Here is a 16,002-nt window from a genome sequence, read left to right on the forward strand (position 1 = left end):
CAGATTACATAACCCCCACGGTGGCCCGTGAAATAAAGCACCAGGTAAGTCAATACACATGTTGTCCATGTTACACTATATTACATTTCCAAATGAGGGGACTGGAAAAAAAAAAGTTCTTCTTTAAAGAGGCTCTGTCACCAGATTTTGCAACCCCTATCTGCTATTGCAGCAGATCGGCGCTGCAATGTAGATGCTGCTGCAGAATCAACTGTAGCCTCTGGTGCCGATGTGTCCTCGCTCGTCCGACACGATGCAGGACCTGTGAGTGACGACACAGCGTGATCTCTCGAACACGCTGTCTGCACTGCCAGAAGCTGGGCGTTCTGAAGAGAAGTGGATGATACTTCTCGTCAGAACGCCCAGCTAGTAAAAGTAGTAAACACGCCCCGATGTACGCACATAATACACGCCCAGTTGGACTTTTACTTTTAAACACACCCACTTGGACTTTTGCAAGCCTCATTTGCATAAATACAAAAATGGTCATAACTTGGCCAAAAATGCTCGTTTTTTAAAAATAAAAACGTTACTGTAATCTACATTGCAACGCCGATCTGCTGCAATAGCAGATAGGGGTTGCAAAATCTGGTGACAGAGCCTCTTTAATATGGTCCTAAAGACAGACATTACAAAACTAGAGCAGACAGGCAGAAACTGCACCGGATTTATCAACGTATCGCACGCTGTAAGATAAATTTGGCGCATCTTGCTAGATCTGTTAGGCCGTCTTCTCTTCCTTACGCCACCACAGGTAAGTATATTACCCAGAGGCACCAACTTACATATAATATAAAAAGTTGTTTTTTTCTGGGATTTTAAATTCATGGCCTATCAACTTGTGATGGGTGGAGGTGCTATCCCCTGGCACCCTTACTAACCGAGCAACACACATTATTGATTAGTTTCCACTAGGGGAGGGGAAACACAAAATGCCTAGTGGGGGTCAGGCACAGGGCCACCCATTTACGATCAATTCTCTGGCATTACTGCTTCCCGAGTAGATAGAATTTTTTTGGGATCAATGTTCAAGGAGCACCACAGGATGTCAGTGTATAACAGGTAGGAAGGATTGCACACTATACTCGAGGTTCAATTTGTAAGTCGGTAAATAAAATAATACTCTGATATATAACCTACGCTAAAAGGCTTGGCAACGTTCCGTGGCTGGTTGTAAAAAGTTAGAAAATATATACAATAAAAATATGTTGATTTAAAAAAAAAAAAAAAGGCTTGGCAAAGTTTGTTTCCGGCTTCCATTTCTGGACAACTTAGTTTCTGTTCACATCTGCTCTAGGTTTTCCGTCATTCTGTTCTGTCATAAGAACAGACTAAACGGTGCTTCACAGAACCCAATCATTTTGCTGGATTTACACGAGCGTGTGCGTTTTGCATGCGCAAAAAAACGCGGCGTTTTGCGCCCACAGAAGGTACTTAATAGCTCCGTGTGCCAGCTGCGTATGATGCGTGACTGCGTGATTTTCGCGCAGCCGCCACCATTATGACAGTCTGTTTGTATTTTTGTAAACCGAAAAGCACGTCCGTGTACTCCGCATGGAAATCACGCACAGCACACGGACCCATTGATTTCAATGGGGTCGTTCACACATGCGTGCGTTTTCATGCATCAAGAGTCCACTGCGTGAAACTCACTGCATGTCCTATATTGGTCCGTTTTCACGTACCTACGCGCCCATTGAAGTCACAGGGTGTGTGAAAAACACGCACCGCATACGGATGCACATCCGTGTGCGGTGCATGATTTGCGCATTTATTCGATTGAAAAATAAAAAGATGTGCTTTGCGAGTGCGTGAATAATGCATGCCACTCGCAAAGCACACTGATGCAGAACGCAACACACACGGACCAGATTCACGTGGGTTTTTCACGCGCGTGAATCTGATACGCTTCCAGTTCAGATATCCGCTTTTTATGACATTTTAACCACATATAAGTTACACTAATCTGAAATAAGAGCTGGGAATAGGATGGCCTGCTTGACTTCATTAAGGTGATGTTGACCCTATACTTGTTTTGTCTTGGTTGGGTGTTTAAAGGCAAAATGTGGTTAATGTTTTCATAATACAATTGTACTTGGTAATATTATGGTTAAAATGAATAGCTTGTTACAGTTTGTGGAGTTTTTATACCTTACTAAGTACAGACTGTTATTATCACAACCCCTCCCCTTTACAAGTGGGAACAATTGGGGTGTGAGGAGAAATTAAAGAGAACCTTGGAGTTTTCATTGGTACAAGTTTGGGATACATGGGATTTTTTTTAATCAGTTTTATTCCAGTTTTTAGGTAAGCAAGGTGACCAAAAACAAGCAATTCTGGGAATCTTGTAATTATTATTTTTTTTACGGTGTTCACTGTGTGCTATAAATGACAATATCACTTTATTTTGCGGGTTGTTACGATTCCGACGATGCCATATGTATATCGGGTTTTTTTTATGCTCTGTAGCGTTTGCACAATAAAATCACTTTTTTTTTTTATTACAAATTTTGTGTGTCCCCACATTCTGAGAGCCATAACTTTTTTTTTTTTTTTTGTTTTCCCCACCCAAAATAGTTGTGTAAGGGCTTTTTTTTTTTTTTCCATTCTTTGTCTGCTTAATGGCTCAAGAAGTGACATGCTCCTTTTAATGCAACTGTTTTTACGCGCTGTTTCTTAAATCGGCAATGTAAAAAAAGCCCCCATCTGAACAAAACACAGTTTTTTCCCATTTGAGTTCAATGAGCAGGTGTTTGTAGGCGTTCAGCTACCGTTTTTTTCAGATGTATTTTGAGGCGTTTACACCCGGAAATACGCCTGAAAACACAGTGTGCGTGAACACTTCCTGACAGCCTATCAGGACCAGCCAGAGTCTGGTCCTGATAGATTTGGGTACATGGCAGACACGGAGGCCATTGTTTGCCATTCTAAACATTGGCATCCCCCGCGATTGCATCGTGGGAGAGTGCCGATGTGTTGCAAAACCCTTAAATGCGGCGATCGTAATAGAACACTGCATTTAAGAGGTTAATTGCCAAAATCAGCAGCGTTTCACCGCTAGCCGGAAACAGTGGAGTGTCAATGACAGTGTGCAGCGGGAACCACTCAGTAACTATACGTCCTGGTGCGGGAAGTAACCTGCCGCTGCGGCGTAGCGTGGGAAGAGGTTAAACATAGGTGGATCACATTTTATTCACCTTCATTTCCATATAACAATATACAAATCAAATTACTGTAATCTGGGAACCCTATAGTTCTTGAATGGCCAGAGTATAGGCTATCAAGTACTGTTTTCAGGAATTAACATGTGGTTTAGACACTTGGATTCACACGACCGGGTCGCGTCCGAGCCCGAGTGCCGGCCGGTAAAATCGGCCATTCTGCCCGGCCGGTTTGCATAAAGTTATGCATCCGTGCCGGGCCGGGCAGATCCGGACAGTGACATCAGCGGCAACTCCTGAAGGGGAATCCCCATGTGTTCGGGGATTCCGCTTCAGGAGTTTCCCCTGATGTCACTGCCCAGATATGGACAGATACATCAAGCGCTCTGTCCAGGAGCGGAATCCCCGAACACACGGGGATTCCGCTCCTTCAAGGAGCTAAAGTGCGGCTAGCACATAGCAGAGTGGGGAGATACCTCCCTGCTCTGCTATAGTGGGGTCGCTACAGTAGTAGCAGCCGCAGCAGCTGCAGCTGCTAGCGGCGCCATCGAAGGTGTCGCCGGGCCAGGGTGATTTTAACAAGCAGGGGAAGGGAGCCAGCACAGCGCTCCCTCCACCTGCTGTACACCCCGGCCCTGCCACACCGTGTACAGCGATGCCATTCGTCAGAATGGCATCAACTCCTCCTCCTCACATGCACTCTGCGCTGTGAGGAGGAGGAGATAGAGCGCAAGAGCCGGAAAACCCGGCCGTCACTCGGGACACATCCCGGTGATGGCCGGGTATTACCCGGCCCCATAGACTTCTATGGCGGCCGGGTACCCGGGCGAAAATAGAGCATGTCCTATTTTTTGACGGGCGGTTTTCCCGGCCGTCAAAAAATCGGTCGTGTGAATAGCCCCATTAGGGGTCTATTATTCCTAATGCAGCCGGGTGCCGGCCGATTTATGAACGGCCGGCACCCGGCCGGGAAACCCTGCCATGTGAATGAGGCCTAAACCTTTACCTGCCGATCAAGACCGAGATGGAAGTCCATTGTTAATTTCTCACTTATACCCGTTATCAAGACCCATATTAGCCACTTATATTTTTTTACAGATACAGTATAAGTCAAAAGTTTGGACACACCTGGCTGAATGTTCAGGCCCTTTTTACACGGACCAAGAATTGGGTGAACGAGCAGTCATATAACCACTCGTACCCTATCATTTCCCTGTATAAACCTAGCAAAGATCATCTGATGAATGAGCAAACACTCGTCCATCGGCTGATCGCATCTAATAAAAATGGTCGCAAGTCGGCAGCATCTCCCTTCGTAAACATGGAGAGGTGCTGCAAACATGATGCAAATACACGGGGATGAATAATTGTAGAAACAATAGTTTGTCCCCATACTAAACCATCATTGCTCCGTTTAAAAGAAGCAACAAGCTCTGGTAGACAAGCTGTATTGTCGATCGTCGGTCATTTTAAAAGCGATATCTGCCCGTTTAAAGCCACCGTTAGTTTCTCTTGATATTTTTTAACATAAATATTGTAGTTGTCTATTTATGAATAACTTAGAGGTTGTTTTTTTTCCCACTTGATAGGTGATAGATGTATGATCACGGGAGGCCACACCACTGGTAACCCTACCATTGCACTTTGTCTTCGTCACATTGAATGGAGCGGCAGCGCAGATGTGTCCACATCACTCCATTCAAAATACTCCTCACTGCAATTGAGATCAGCGGGACCTTTTAAAAGTCAAACATTTTTAACTTTTTATTATCATTAGGCATAAATAAGTGTTTGCCTTCTAAAGTTTGTGTGGTATGTCTTTCCTTATTCATGCTGTAGAAAACAAAGCGCACATCGTGCATGAACCTGTATGGTTGGAGGGATAAAAATGGTGGTTAATTATGCTGACCTGATGATGTTATGCTAGGAGCGTAACATCCAATGGTGCGTGTCCAAGTAAACACTTGCATGAGGCGGTTGCAGCCCAATATCTGATCCATAGATTTTGGAACAAACTCCGCTGTATAAATCCAGGAGGTAAAAGGACGTAATATCCGAGGGCGCAGCCGTGTCCAAAATTACTTTTATTTTGTACAATAAACAACAACAATACATGAGTCACTTGTACTGATCCTGACGAAGGGGCCAGTACGGCTTCGAAACGCATGTATTGTTGTTTATTGTACAAAATAAAAGTAATTTTCGACACGGCTGCGCCCTTGGATATTACATCCTTTTACCCTTTTATCTCCTGGATTTCCTTATTCATGACTAATGCCAATCAGTGGTGTCAACTAGGTAGGGTGGGTCTTAAATAGACCAATTTGGGTTTTGAAGTAGTCCACAATATGGCTAGAAAACCTCAACTAAGCAAGGAAAAACGACAAGCCATCATTAGGACACCCATACATACACACATACATACATACACACACACACAAAGACATACTATTTTTTTTAGTGTTTTTAAATGCTTGTAAAAAAACCCCCATGAATTTAAAACCTTTTTCATTGCACTTCTTTTTTTAAAAAAAAGTTGTTTTTATGGTGGCATTTTTTATTCTATAACGTTTTGAACATGCATTTTTTTCTGTGTGCGTGTGTCCCCCCCCCCCCCTCTAAGTCCTATAGAGAAGCCTATGGGGAAATCACCAGAAAATAATACCATACCCAAAGTCTGCTGAGTTTTATACATGTTCTGTTTCAAAGCCTCATTCAGACAAGAGTGTCTGTAAAACATGGACCGTTCTACTTCCGTGTATCCATATTTTACGCACGTATGGCATCGATATGTCAACTGTATTTCTCGTCTGCTTTCTGGTATCACTTTTTTTTTATTTCTATTTTTATTTTTTTTTATAGCAACTCTCCGTGAAAAACTGGTCCGCACTTGGATGTCGTCCATGTGCTATCCGTTATTTTCCCCCACCCATTGACTTCAATGAGTGAAGTGGTCTGCAAAAACAGACCAGAAAAGGACAGGCAGTGAGTTTCTCGCAATGGACACGTGGTCCATGAAAAAACACGTGTGAATCTTCCCATTGAATTGCAATGGTCCGTGTGCTGTTCGTTATTTAAACGTACTACGCATTGATGCGGATTAAAGCATAAGGCTCTGTTTAGATCAGCGTCTGATGCATCATTAGGGGCCTCCATCGCAAATTGCCTGATTTTTGCTGGACAAAATAACACCGCAAGTTGCGCTATTTTGTCTGGAAAAATGACAGACCCCATGATGGAAACCTGCTGGAACACATTAAAGTCAATGGGTTCCGTTGGGTACAGTTGGCTTCTGTGATGCGCTGAATCCATCGGCTTTGGTTTTACTGTTCTGCTGCTATGATGGAGCATAACAATGTACCAAGATTTGTACACAGTCTGACAATTTACTAGATCGATCCGAGCTGTCAGTTATTTGTCAATGCTAAAAGGTTTCAGGATCCAAATCTCCAGGCTATGCTACAATCTGCAATGAGAGCATGCGCTTCCAAGTTATGGGACAGACTTCATTACAGGGCTAATCTAGTCAAGATCATATTCTGACGTGTCCGTAAATGTAATCAGGGCATATCCTAAATCGCATAGCCACACCAGTTCTCCAAATAAAGGACTGTGGTTCTATTTGGAGTGACCAAACATTTATTTTTTCCCTACTAGTCTATGTGACGAGGCTTGGCTATGTTTTGTAAATGGGGAAAGGGTATTCACTATGGTTTATTGCAGTTCATCTAAAAAATATTTTTGTTAAGAATGTTTGATATCTTTCATCTAGAAAGGAAGTAACTAATTAAAAATTTGGAGTATGCTTTCTTACTGAATTATTGATGAATTGTCAGCGTCCTCTTTTTCTTTATGGTCTGTGAAGTAGATTTGATGTCACGCTTTAACTTTTCTATCGTTTCATTATTATGACCGCTGCAGTTTTTCATTTACAAATTGCTACTTTGTTTGTTTAATAAAAATTGTAACGTTGTTTCCTCTTTCTACAGATCGTCTTTTGAGTATGTCACAGGCTGAGAGGCGCAAAGAGCTGTGCAGGGATTATATACCACTGGACAATATTCCATCATTGCTGGAAGACTTGAGGAAAACTGCATGTGACGGTATGTCAAATTATTATTCCACTTTATTTATAACCAATCCAGCAAAATCTGCCCTCCAAAACTCAAATGGCGCTCCTTCCCTTCTGAGCCCTGCTGTGGGTCCAAACAGCAGTTTATTACCACATATGGGGTATTTCTGTAATCGGCAGAAGATGCTTTACAAATGTTGGGGTGCATTTTCTAACTCCAATAAATATAGCAAACTACCTGTGGGGGTCAAAATGCTAACTATACCTCTAGATAAATTCCCTGAGGGGTGTAGTTTCAAAAATGGGATAACTTTTGGGAAGTTTCTACTGTTTCGGCACCACAAGACCTCTTCAAACCTGACCGGGTTCCTAAAATATAATCTAAAAAAAAAGCAGGCCCCAAAATCCTGTAGGTGCTCTTTTGCTTCTGAGGTCGGCGATTCAGGACACTTATTATTCTAAAAACTGCAGAATCTGGGAAATAAATATTGAGTTGCGTTTCTCTGGTAAAACCTTCTGTTACAGAAAAAAATGTATTCCAAATTAATTTTGGCAAAAAAAAATAATTTTGTAAATTTGCCCTCTACATTGCTTTATTTCCTGTGAAACACCTAAAGGGTTAAGAAACTTTCTGAAAGCTGTTTTGAATACTTTGAGGGGTGCAGTTTTGAAAATGGGGTGATTTATTGGGGGATTTTAATATACAAGGCCCTCAAAACCATTTCAGATCTAATCTGGTACCTGTGAAAATATCCTTTTAAAATTTGCGTGCACGCACACTATATATATATATATATATATATATATATATATAATACTGATGTTTTCACATTTTTATAGATTTGCCTTCTCATAATAAAATAAAGAACATGGAATTAATTAAACCAATCTAGAAAAGTAAAGTTTTGTGAAAATAGTTGTGATATTCAAAGTGGTTGCAAAGATATTAACGTTTTGAAGAGGTGCATATAAGAAATGGAAAATTTGACCTGGACACAGGCATCAATGACCCTTGGTCATGAAAGGGTTAACTTTCCTGACATAAGGGTCCCTCACAGGTGTACTCTGTCATCATTCTTTCCCCCATGATGATCAGTACCCTTCAGCAGCATTTTTTACCTTCATCCCCTGCCCGCTCCGTCTTCTGCTCCACTCGTCCTCAGTCCTCCCGGTAGCAGCAATGAGTGTGCAGATAGAGAGCTGCTCCTATGAGAGCCAGCGCGGGACTGCCGGCCGGCACCTAATGATGGCACGCAGCCACACACATAGAGCTGACGTGACTTGGAGACACCTGGCGGTCCCGCAATGATGGCTCAGTACGAGAGTGTAGAGAAGCACATAAGAGGTTCTAAGAACCGCTTCTTATCCACTTATTTTACCTCTCATACTGAACCACAGGTGATGTCCTCCTGCCCGAAGTGAATTCAGTCTCCTGTGGAAGAATACGCATTAGACTGATTTCAAAAGCTTTCAGGGGTCAATGACCGTTGTAAAGGTGATATTGCGACATCTGACTGGGGTACACTTATCTGAAGCACTTTGCTACTTTTACTAACCACATTGAAGTAATTTGCTGATCGTACACCTAATGTGAATCACCTTTTTCAATGATATTGGCAGCATCGGCTATAGCGGTATGGAAGGAAAAGTATCCTTTTCTTATATTCTCCCTGGAAATATGAACTGTATGTCTGTACGATCCTTAACCAAACCCAGTGATCAGACACTTCTCACCTATCCTGTGGATAGGTTATAAGTGGCGCTTGTGGGAAAAGTCCTTTAAGACAGCTCAAAGCAAGAAACGTATCATGAGCCGTGCAACATTTTAATAAATGTCACTGACCGTGAGATTTTTTTACAGAGTGCCTATTCCTGTGACAGTATTACTGAACATCTGTCCCAATTTATAATTGTATATAGAACTGCAGGCAAACCTATAGCATGAGTTATCATGAATAGATGAACAATGTCACATTATGAATTGCCGAACTGATATCTGCTACAGTAGAAAACTACAAACTTTTACTAAAATTTTACTTTCTGAAAATGAAATATTAGGTACATTAGGGCATTCCTTCTTCGTTATGGCTTGTTGCTTAATTTGCTTTTTGTAGTTCGTGATTGATTCAGCTTCACGGTTTAGCAGAGATCAAGTATAGGGGAAAGCAGGATGAAGAATTGAAGAGATGGAAAGTTTACATTTTCAGTCTGCAATCTCCCTCTAGTGGCTGATGTCTGTTACATGTAGTAAATACATACCCTTGTCCTCCGTTTGAAGATTCCTGGGTCAGTGTTTAGTTTTCCAGTAAGCTTGTAAAGGGAGCAACATTTTGGAGAATGATTTACAGCTTTTTTTATATATTGGTGTAGCTTCACCAAATCTGACCCTACACCTTGAGTGTCTTCCGTGGGCCGCCTGCAAATCACGGACCGTGCACACATTGATTTCAATAAGCCCGGACCGTATAATGACGTCCTATCTTTTTGCGGTCGGAAACCACGGTCGTGTGCATGAGCCCATGGAATTGAATGGATCCGCAGTTCACCCGTAGATTTGCAGGTGAATTGCAACCGCAAAAATACGTTCGTTTGCATGAGGCCTTACATTTTTCCGCCCTGCGCTTTAAATGTATGGGGCTTGAAGGAGCTGTGATATACACCTGACATCCCGCTGCTGCGCAATAGCAACCAAGACCCCAAAATGGTTTGACACCTATACTCTGGCTTGCACTGGCATCCTATTGGACCCTGTATAATATGTTCCAATACAGTATTGCAATGTATTATAGAAGTAATTGCAGATTGGAAAGTTCAAATCCCCTTAAGGGCCTTTAAAAAAATAAAAAATAATAATAATGTTGATTTATTGTACAAAAGTAGTAGATAATTTTAACAAGTATAGGCCTAGTTCACATCTGCGTTCGGTATTCCATTCTGCTCTGTAAGAGGAGCAGAACAAGGGTATCACGCCGGAGCCGTTGCATCACGGACACCAAGGGCATCCGACGGAACCCATTGGCTTTTAATTAGGTTTCGTCGGCTTTCCGGCAGGGCTTCTGTGATTTTACTAACTGAGTCTTCAATGCAGATGTGAACGAGGCCTAACCGAGACAAACGGAAGCCATTTCTCTTTGTAATCCATTGACTCAAAGTTAAAAAAAAAAAATAGGAAAGGTCCTTTCCGTCAAGTTTCTGTAGTTTTAGACAGAAAAAAATAGCGCAGCTAACTACGCTATTGCTACAGTCAAATAAAAGGAAACCTGACAGACATAACTGAGCACAACTGATGCTAAAACAAAACCCCTTGAAATCAATGGGTAGTTTAACGGAAAAGTTTCTTTCAGTTTTTCTGTTCTGCAGATGTGAACGAAGCTTTACATGTTATTTATATTCACTGTCGACTATGTAGAATAAAAATAAAAACAATGGTTTTGCTCCCACTCCCAAAAACATAATTCAATAAGAAGTTAATCAATAAGTTGTATGTACTTTCAAAGGGTGAGCTAAGAAAAACACCACTCGCCCTGCAGATAAAATCCCTCGTACAGCTATGACCATGGAACAATTTAGTTATTGCCCTCGGAATGTGGTGACGCAAAAAAAAGTGCTGCGTTCTGAAGACCCAAAATAGACTTCGTCCTTAAGAAGTTAAACACTGTTCTTTTCTCAGTTTGTGATACAGACATGTAGGCCTGATACACAAATGTAGGTTGATTTTAATCGATGAATCACCGGTGCCATGGCATAAGAAATGCCACTTAGTAGCCGAAACATTGCCAAGTATACCCATTTGTATGTTGTAATGGAATAGAGCAATCATGTGAAGTTGGAACGTTCTGCGCTCGGTGGATTTTTCTATGTTGAATATGTGTCGGGGAGATGGTGGAGCCCTGGGCGCGTTGCACTGAACTATCCACCTGATGCAGAAGGAGAGGTTGAACTTTTAGTGTAGTAATTCGAATATTCATGTGAAAATTTAGCAAAGGTATGTTCTCCTTAACCCCTTCCCGTCGTAAACAACTTTCAGATTTTCATTTTCGCTTTTCCCTCCCCACCTTCCAGAAGCCATAACGTCTTTATTTTTCCGTCGATATAGTCCTATGAGGGCTTGATTTTTGCGGGACGAGTTGTAGTTTTTCGTAGCACCATTTATTTTGCCGTATAATGTACTAGGAAACGGGGAAAAAATTATTTGTGGGGTAGAAAATGAAAAAAAAAAACTGAGATTCCTCCATGGTTTTTTGCACGTCGTTTTTACGGAATTCACTGTGCAATTAAAGCAACATGTTAACTTTATTCTGCGGGTCAATACGATTATGGTGATACCAAATATATATAGTTTTTTCTATATTTTACTACTTTTACAAGTAAAAACCTAAGTGTAAAAATGAAAATTTTATTTTGTGTCGCCAAATTCCGAGAGCCATAACTTTTTTTTTATTTTTCCGTCGATTAAGTGGTATGAGGGCTTATTTTTTGCGGGATAAGCTGTCGTTTTTAACAATACCATTTTGGTATACATGCGACGGTTTGATCACTTTTTATTTCATTTTTTTGTGGGAGATGAGGTGACCAAAAAATAGAGATTCTGGCGTTAACAATAATTTTTTTTTTTTTTCTTTTTAACGGCGTTCACCGTGCGGGTTAAATAATGATATATTGTAATAGTTCAGACTTTTACGGACGCGGCGATACTAATTATGTTTGTTTAATTTTTTACTATGCTCTAGGGGGAAAAGGGTGGTTTTTTGAACTTTTAATGAATTTATTTTTTTACACAATAAAAAAACTTTAACTCATTTTTTACTTTTTTTATTAGTCCCCCTAGGGGACTTCAACCAGCGATCGTTAGATCGCTTGCACGATGTACTGCAATACTAATGTATTGCAATATATTGTGATTCTGACATGCACCTATTGAGCTCTGCCGAAGGCAAGGCTTAATATGTGTACAAAGATGGCGGACCTGCGGGCCTTTATTAAGCCCCCAGGCAGCAATAGCAACCATCGCCCCCCCTCCCCTGCGATTGCATTGCGGGGGGCGCGATGAGCTGTTATTGGGGGCCACCCCCCCCTCTTTCTAACAATTTTAAATGCTGCGGTCGGTATTGACCGTGGCATTTAACGAGTTAAACTAGTTACTCTGAAGTGCCGCCTCCATACTTCCCCCTACCCGGCTATGACGTAACTGTATGTCATATGTTGGGAAGGGGTTAAAGGGAACCTGTCGCCAGCATTTCACCTATTCAACCAGCAATTCCTGGTGGTAGTAAATGAAAAATAATTTCTATGTAACCTATAATTGTCTTCTTAGTCGGCTCTGTATTTAGTATTCAGTTCTTTAGTGTTCCCACACCGTATGCTAATGAGCATAAAAGTCAAATCTTCATTCCTAAAGTCTTTTTGAGTTTACCCCGCCTCCTTAATTTTGATTGACAGCTCCTCGCCTTCCGCCAGCACACACAATCCTGTGCTTGTGCATTGATGTCCTCTTCTGGTGTGTGCGCACAAAGGGACACCGGATTATTAAAATAAAAGGTGCAAAATGTTTGCAGACCGTTATTTACAGTCGGAGGAGGAGTTTAGGAGAGTGGATAACGGTAATAAACTTTTTATAGCAGCGGCCAGCGAGGGATAAGTAAAGTTCAATAGGTGAAATTCTAGTGACAGGTTCCCTTTTAACTAGACATTTTCCTGAATTCAGGCTTGGGGGTTTACCATTGGTTTAACAGGTTCCCGACCGCTGGCCGTAAATATACGGCCAGCGGTCAGGGTCTCTAAAGTCCGGCGTATAGTATATATACGGCCGCACTTCAGAGACTGTGCACGCGCGATCGCGTGCACACAGCTCTATGCCCTGGCTGTTGCTAACAGCCATGGGCACTGGGCAGAATGTCAGGGGTCAATCTTTTGGCCCCTGAACATGTGATCGCTGTGACAACCAATCACAGCGATCACATGCATTTCTGCATAGAAAACAGTGTGCACGCGATCGCATGCACACAGCCCTGTGCCCTCGCTGTTACCAACAGCTCTGGGCACTGGGCAGAGTATCAGGGACCAATCTGATGGTCCCTGATCATGTGGTCGCTGTGAACCTATCACAGCGACCACATTTGTTTTATTTTGACTTTTCTGGCAGTAAATCTCCTGCCTCTTTTCTTCTCCTCAAACATTGTTTCAGTTTGAGGAGAAGAAGAGACTCGGGAGAATTGCTGCCAGAAGAATACAGTGAAAAAAAATACAGTTACACTAAAACATTCTCTGTATAGATAGATTGTATAGATAGATAGAAATCTATCCATCTATCTTTTTTTCTATCTATCTACCTTTCTTTCTTTTATTCTATTAGAATAGGCAGGTAGGGAGTATATAATTATATATATATCCACATATATATAATATATATAGCAATAGCGGTTTATTTTTTTGTTAGCGGTAGTGTAGATATATATAGCAGTTAGTTTGTGTGTTTTATAAAAAAAAAAAAAAAATTTGTTTAGTTAGTGTTAGTTACGTTATGGCGAGGAAGTTGTTTAGCGCCGAGGAGGCATACGCCATGCTGTGGTCTGAGTCGGAGACCGCATCAGAGATGGCGTCCGAGATGGAACCTGTTTTAGGTAGTGACGATGACAGCGTCACTTCAGGTTCATCTTCAGGGGACGTTGTCCCTGATGCAGTCGAAACTGCAGAACATGAAAGCGCAGGGCCAAGTAGCGCTGTAGCACGGGACAGCCTGGTCCCTCCAGTCCAGGCTCTTGTATGGGCACCTGCCCCATCTTTTGGGCCTAGAATCCACGGATTTACGGCCACTCCTGGCATAACCGTGGACAATACAAATTTTGTCCAAATGGATTACTTCCATTTATTTATAACGGACGACATCCTAAATCAGATTGTCCACGAAACAAATTTATATGCCACGCAATATATAAGGCAGAAACCTTCATCCACCCATGCCAGAGATTGGACGCCCACCAATTTGCAGGAATTAAAAAATTTTTTGGGGCTCACCCTAAATATGGGTATTGTCAAAAAGCCCTCCATTAGGTCTTACTGGTCAACAAGACCCGCCCAAGCCACCCCAGTATATTCTGCAGTAATGCCCAGGTCTCGTTATGAGACAATAATGAGGTTCCTCCACTTCAATGACAACGCACAGGCCCCCCCAAGTACCGATGCAAACCGGGATCGGTTGTTCAAAATAAGACCGCTAATAAATTCCCTGAATAATTTATTTCTGCAACTCTACACCCCTGAGCAGAATGTAAGTGTGGACGAATCCCTCCTCAACTTTCATGGCAGACTTAGCTTTCGCCAATATCTACCTTCCAAAAGGGCAAGATATGGCGTTAAGCTCTACAAATTGTGTGAAAGCGGGTCAGGATATACCACCGCCTTCAGGATTTATGAAGGGCGGGACCGCACAATAAATGTTCCTGGATGCCCCCCTGATCTTTCCACCAGCAGTAAGATTGTGTGGGAGATAATGCAGCCTCTGCTTCACAAGGGGTACCACCTGTACTGTGATAATTTTTATTCGAGTGTGCCCCTGTTTAGGCATTTGCATACTGCAAGGACTGGGGCATGTGGTACCATGCGCAAAAACCGAATTGGTTTTCCACAGCAATTAGTGGGGAAGCGCATGGTAAAGGGGGACTCCTGTGCTTATGCATCTGAAGAATTGCTGGCGGTCAAGTTCAGGGATCGCAAAGATGTGTATGTGCTAAGCACGATTCATACCGCAGGAACAGTGGCAGTGAGGGAAAGAGGGGCAACATCGGACAAGCACAAACCAGTGAGCGTGTCCGAATATAACAAGTACATGGGGGGGGGTGGATTTAAGCGACCAGGTTTTACAGCCCTATTTAGTAAAACGCAAAACTAAAACCTGGTACAAAAAGGTGGCCATTTATTTGTTACAGGTGGCCATCCACAACTCATTTGTGCTCTACAAAAAAAACAGAGGCAGAGACACATACCTGGATTTCCAGGAAAAAATTATTGAAGGCCTCATTTTTGATGTTCAGGACACCCGAGAATGCCCCCAGTCTGAGGATGTCACGCGACTGACTGAAAGACACTTCATCAGTCGGATTCCCCCAACAGCAACCAGAAGCAACCCCCAGAAAAAGTGCCGCGTCTGCAGAAAAGACGGGCACCGCAAAGATTCCCGATATTTCTGTCCCTCATGTCCCTCGCAACCAGGCCTGTGCATTGAGCCATGTTTTAAAAAATACCACACTGTTCTGAATTATTAGATTTTAGTTAATTTGTTGAAAATATATTTGCCCTACATTACGTTTTTATTTTTCCCCTGATTTTACTCCAAGGGTGAGGGAGGGAATGGGTGGGGGGTGGATGTCATGTTTGATGTTTTCTAAAGTTCATCTGCTGGAGAGCTCCATTTGCATTAACCTGAAATTTCTTATTTTAGAAAACCCCAAAAAATAAATTCCCATTATACCCCTAGATGAATATTTTGGGATTTCTGCTTCAAGAGCAGATATTTTGGAAGTGTTATAGAAACTCTGTTGAGTTTTGTAAAACCAGCTTTGAAAAAAAGCGATTTGTGAAATAATCTTCTTCTATCCTCCGCCCTCCTACATCTCTATGTGATAAATAAGGCCACATATTTGGTATCCCCGTGCACGGGAGAAGTGGCAGAATGTGAACGGAGATTAATTTTGACCGTGGTCTAAGCCGTGTGTGAAAAATGCTGGTATAAACTGACGCATTTGCTAAAAAATTGCTAATTTTATTTTGATC

General features: G+C 42.1%; 1 protein-coding gene across 1 annotated transcript in view; it reads left to right on the plus strand.

Annotated features, from left to right (window-relative positions):
- The window catches only part of MACROD2 (mono-ADP ribosylhydrolase 2), a 1,597,693-nt gene that overhangs the window by 4,024 nt on the left and 1,577,667 nt on the right, over positions 1-16,002 (plus strand). Inside the window, exon 2 of the mRNA XM_075864535.1 lies at positions 7,151-7,264. Coding sequence (XP_075720650.1) covers positions 7,151-7,264 — 114 coding nt within the window. The remainder of the gene's footprint in view (positions 1-7,150; positions 7,265-16,002) is intronic.

The sequence above is a fragment of the Rhinoderma darwinii genome, chromosome 4, assembly GCF_050947455.1.
Source record: "Rhinoderma darwinii isolate aRhiDar2 chromosome 4, aRhiDar2.hap1, whole genome shotgun sequence".
Lineage (NCBI taxonomy): Eukaryota > Metazoa > Chordata > Amphibia > Anura > Rhinodermatidae > Rhinoderma > Rhinoderma darwinii.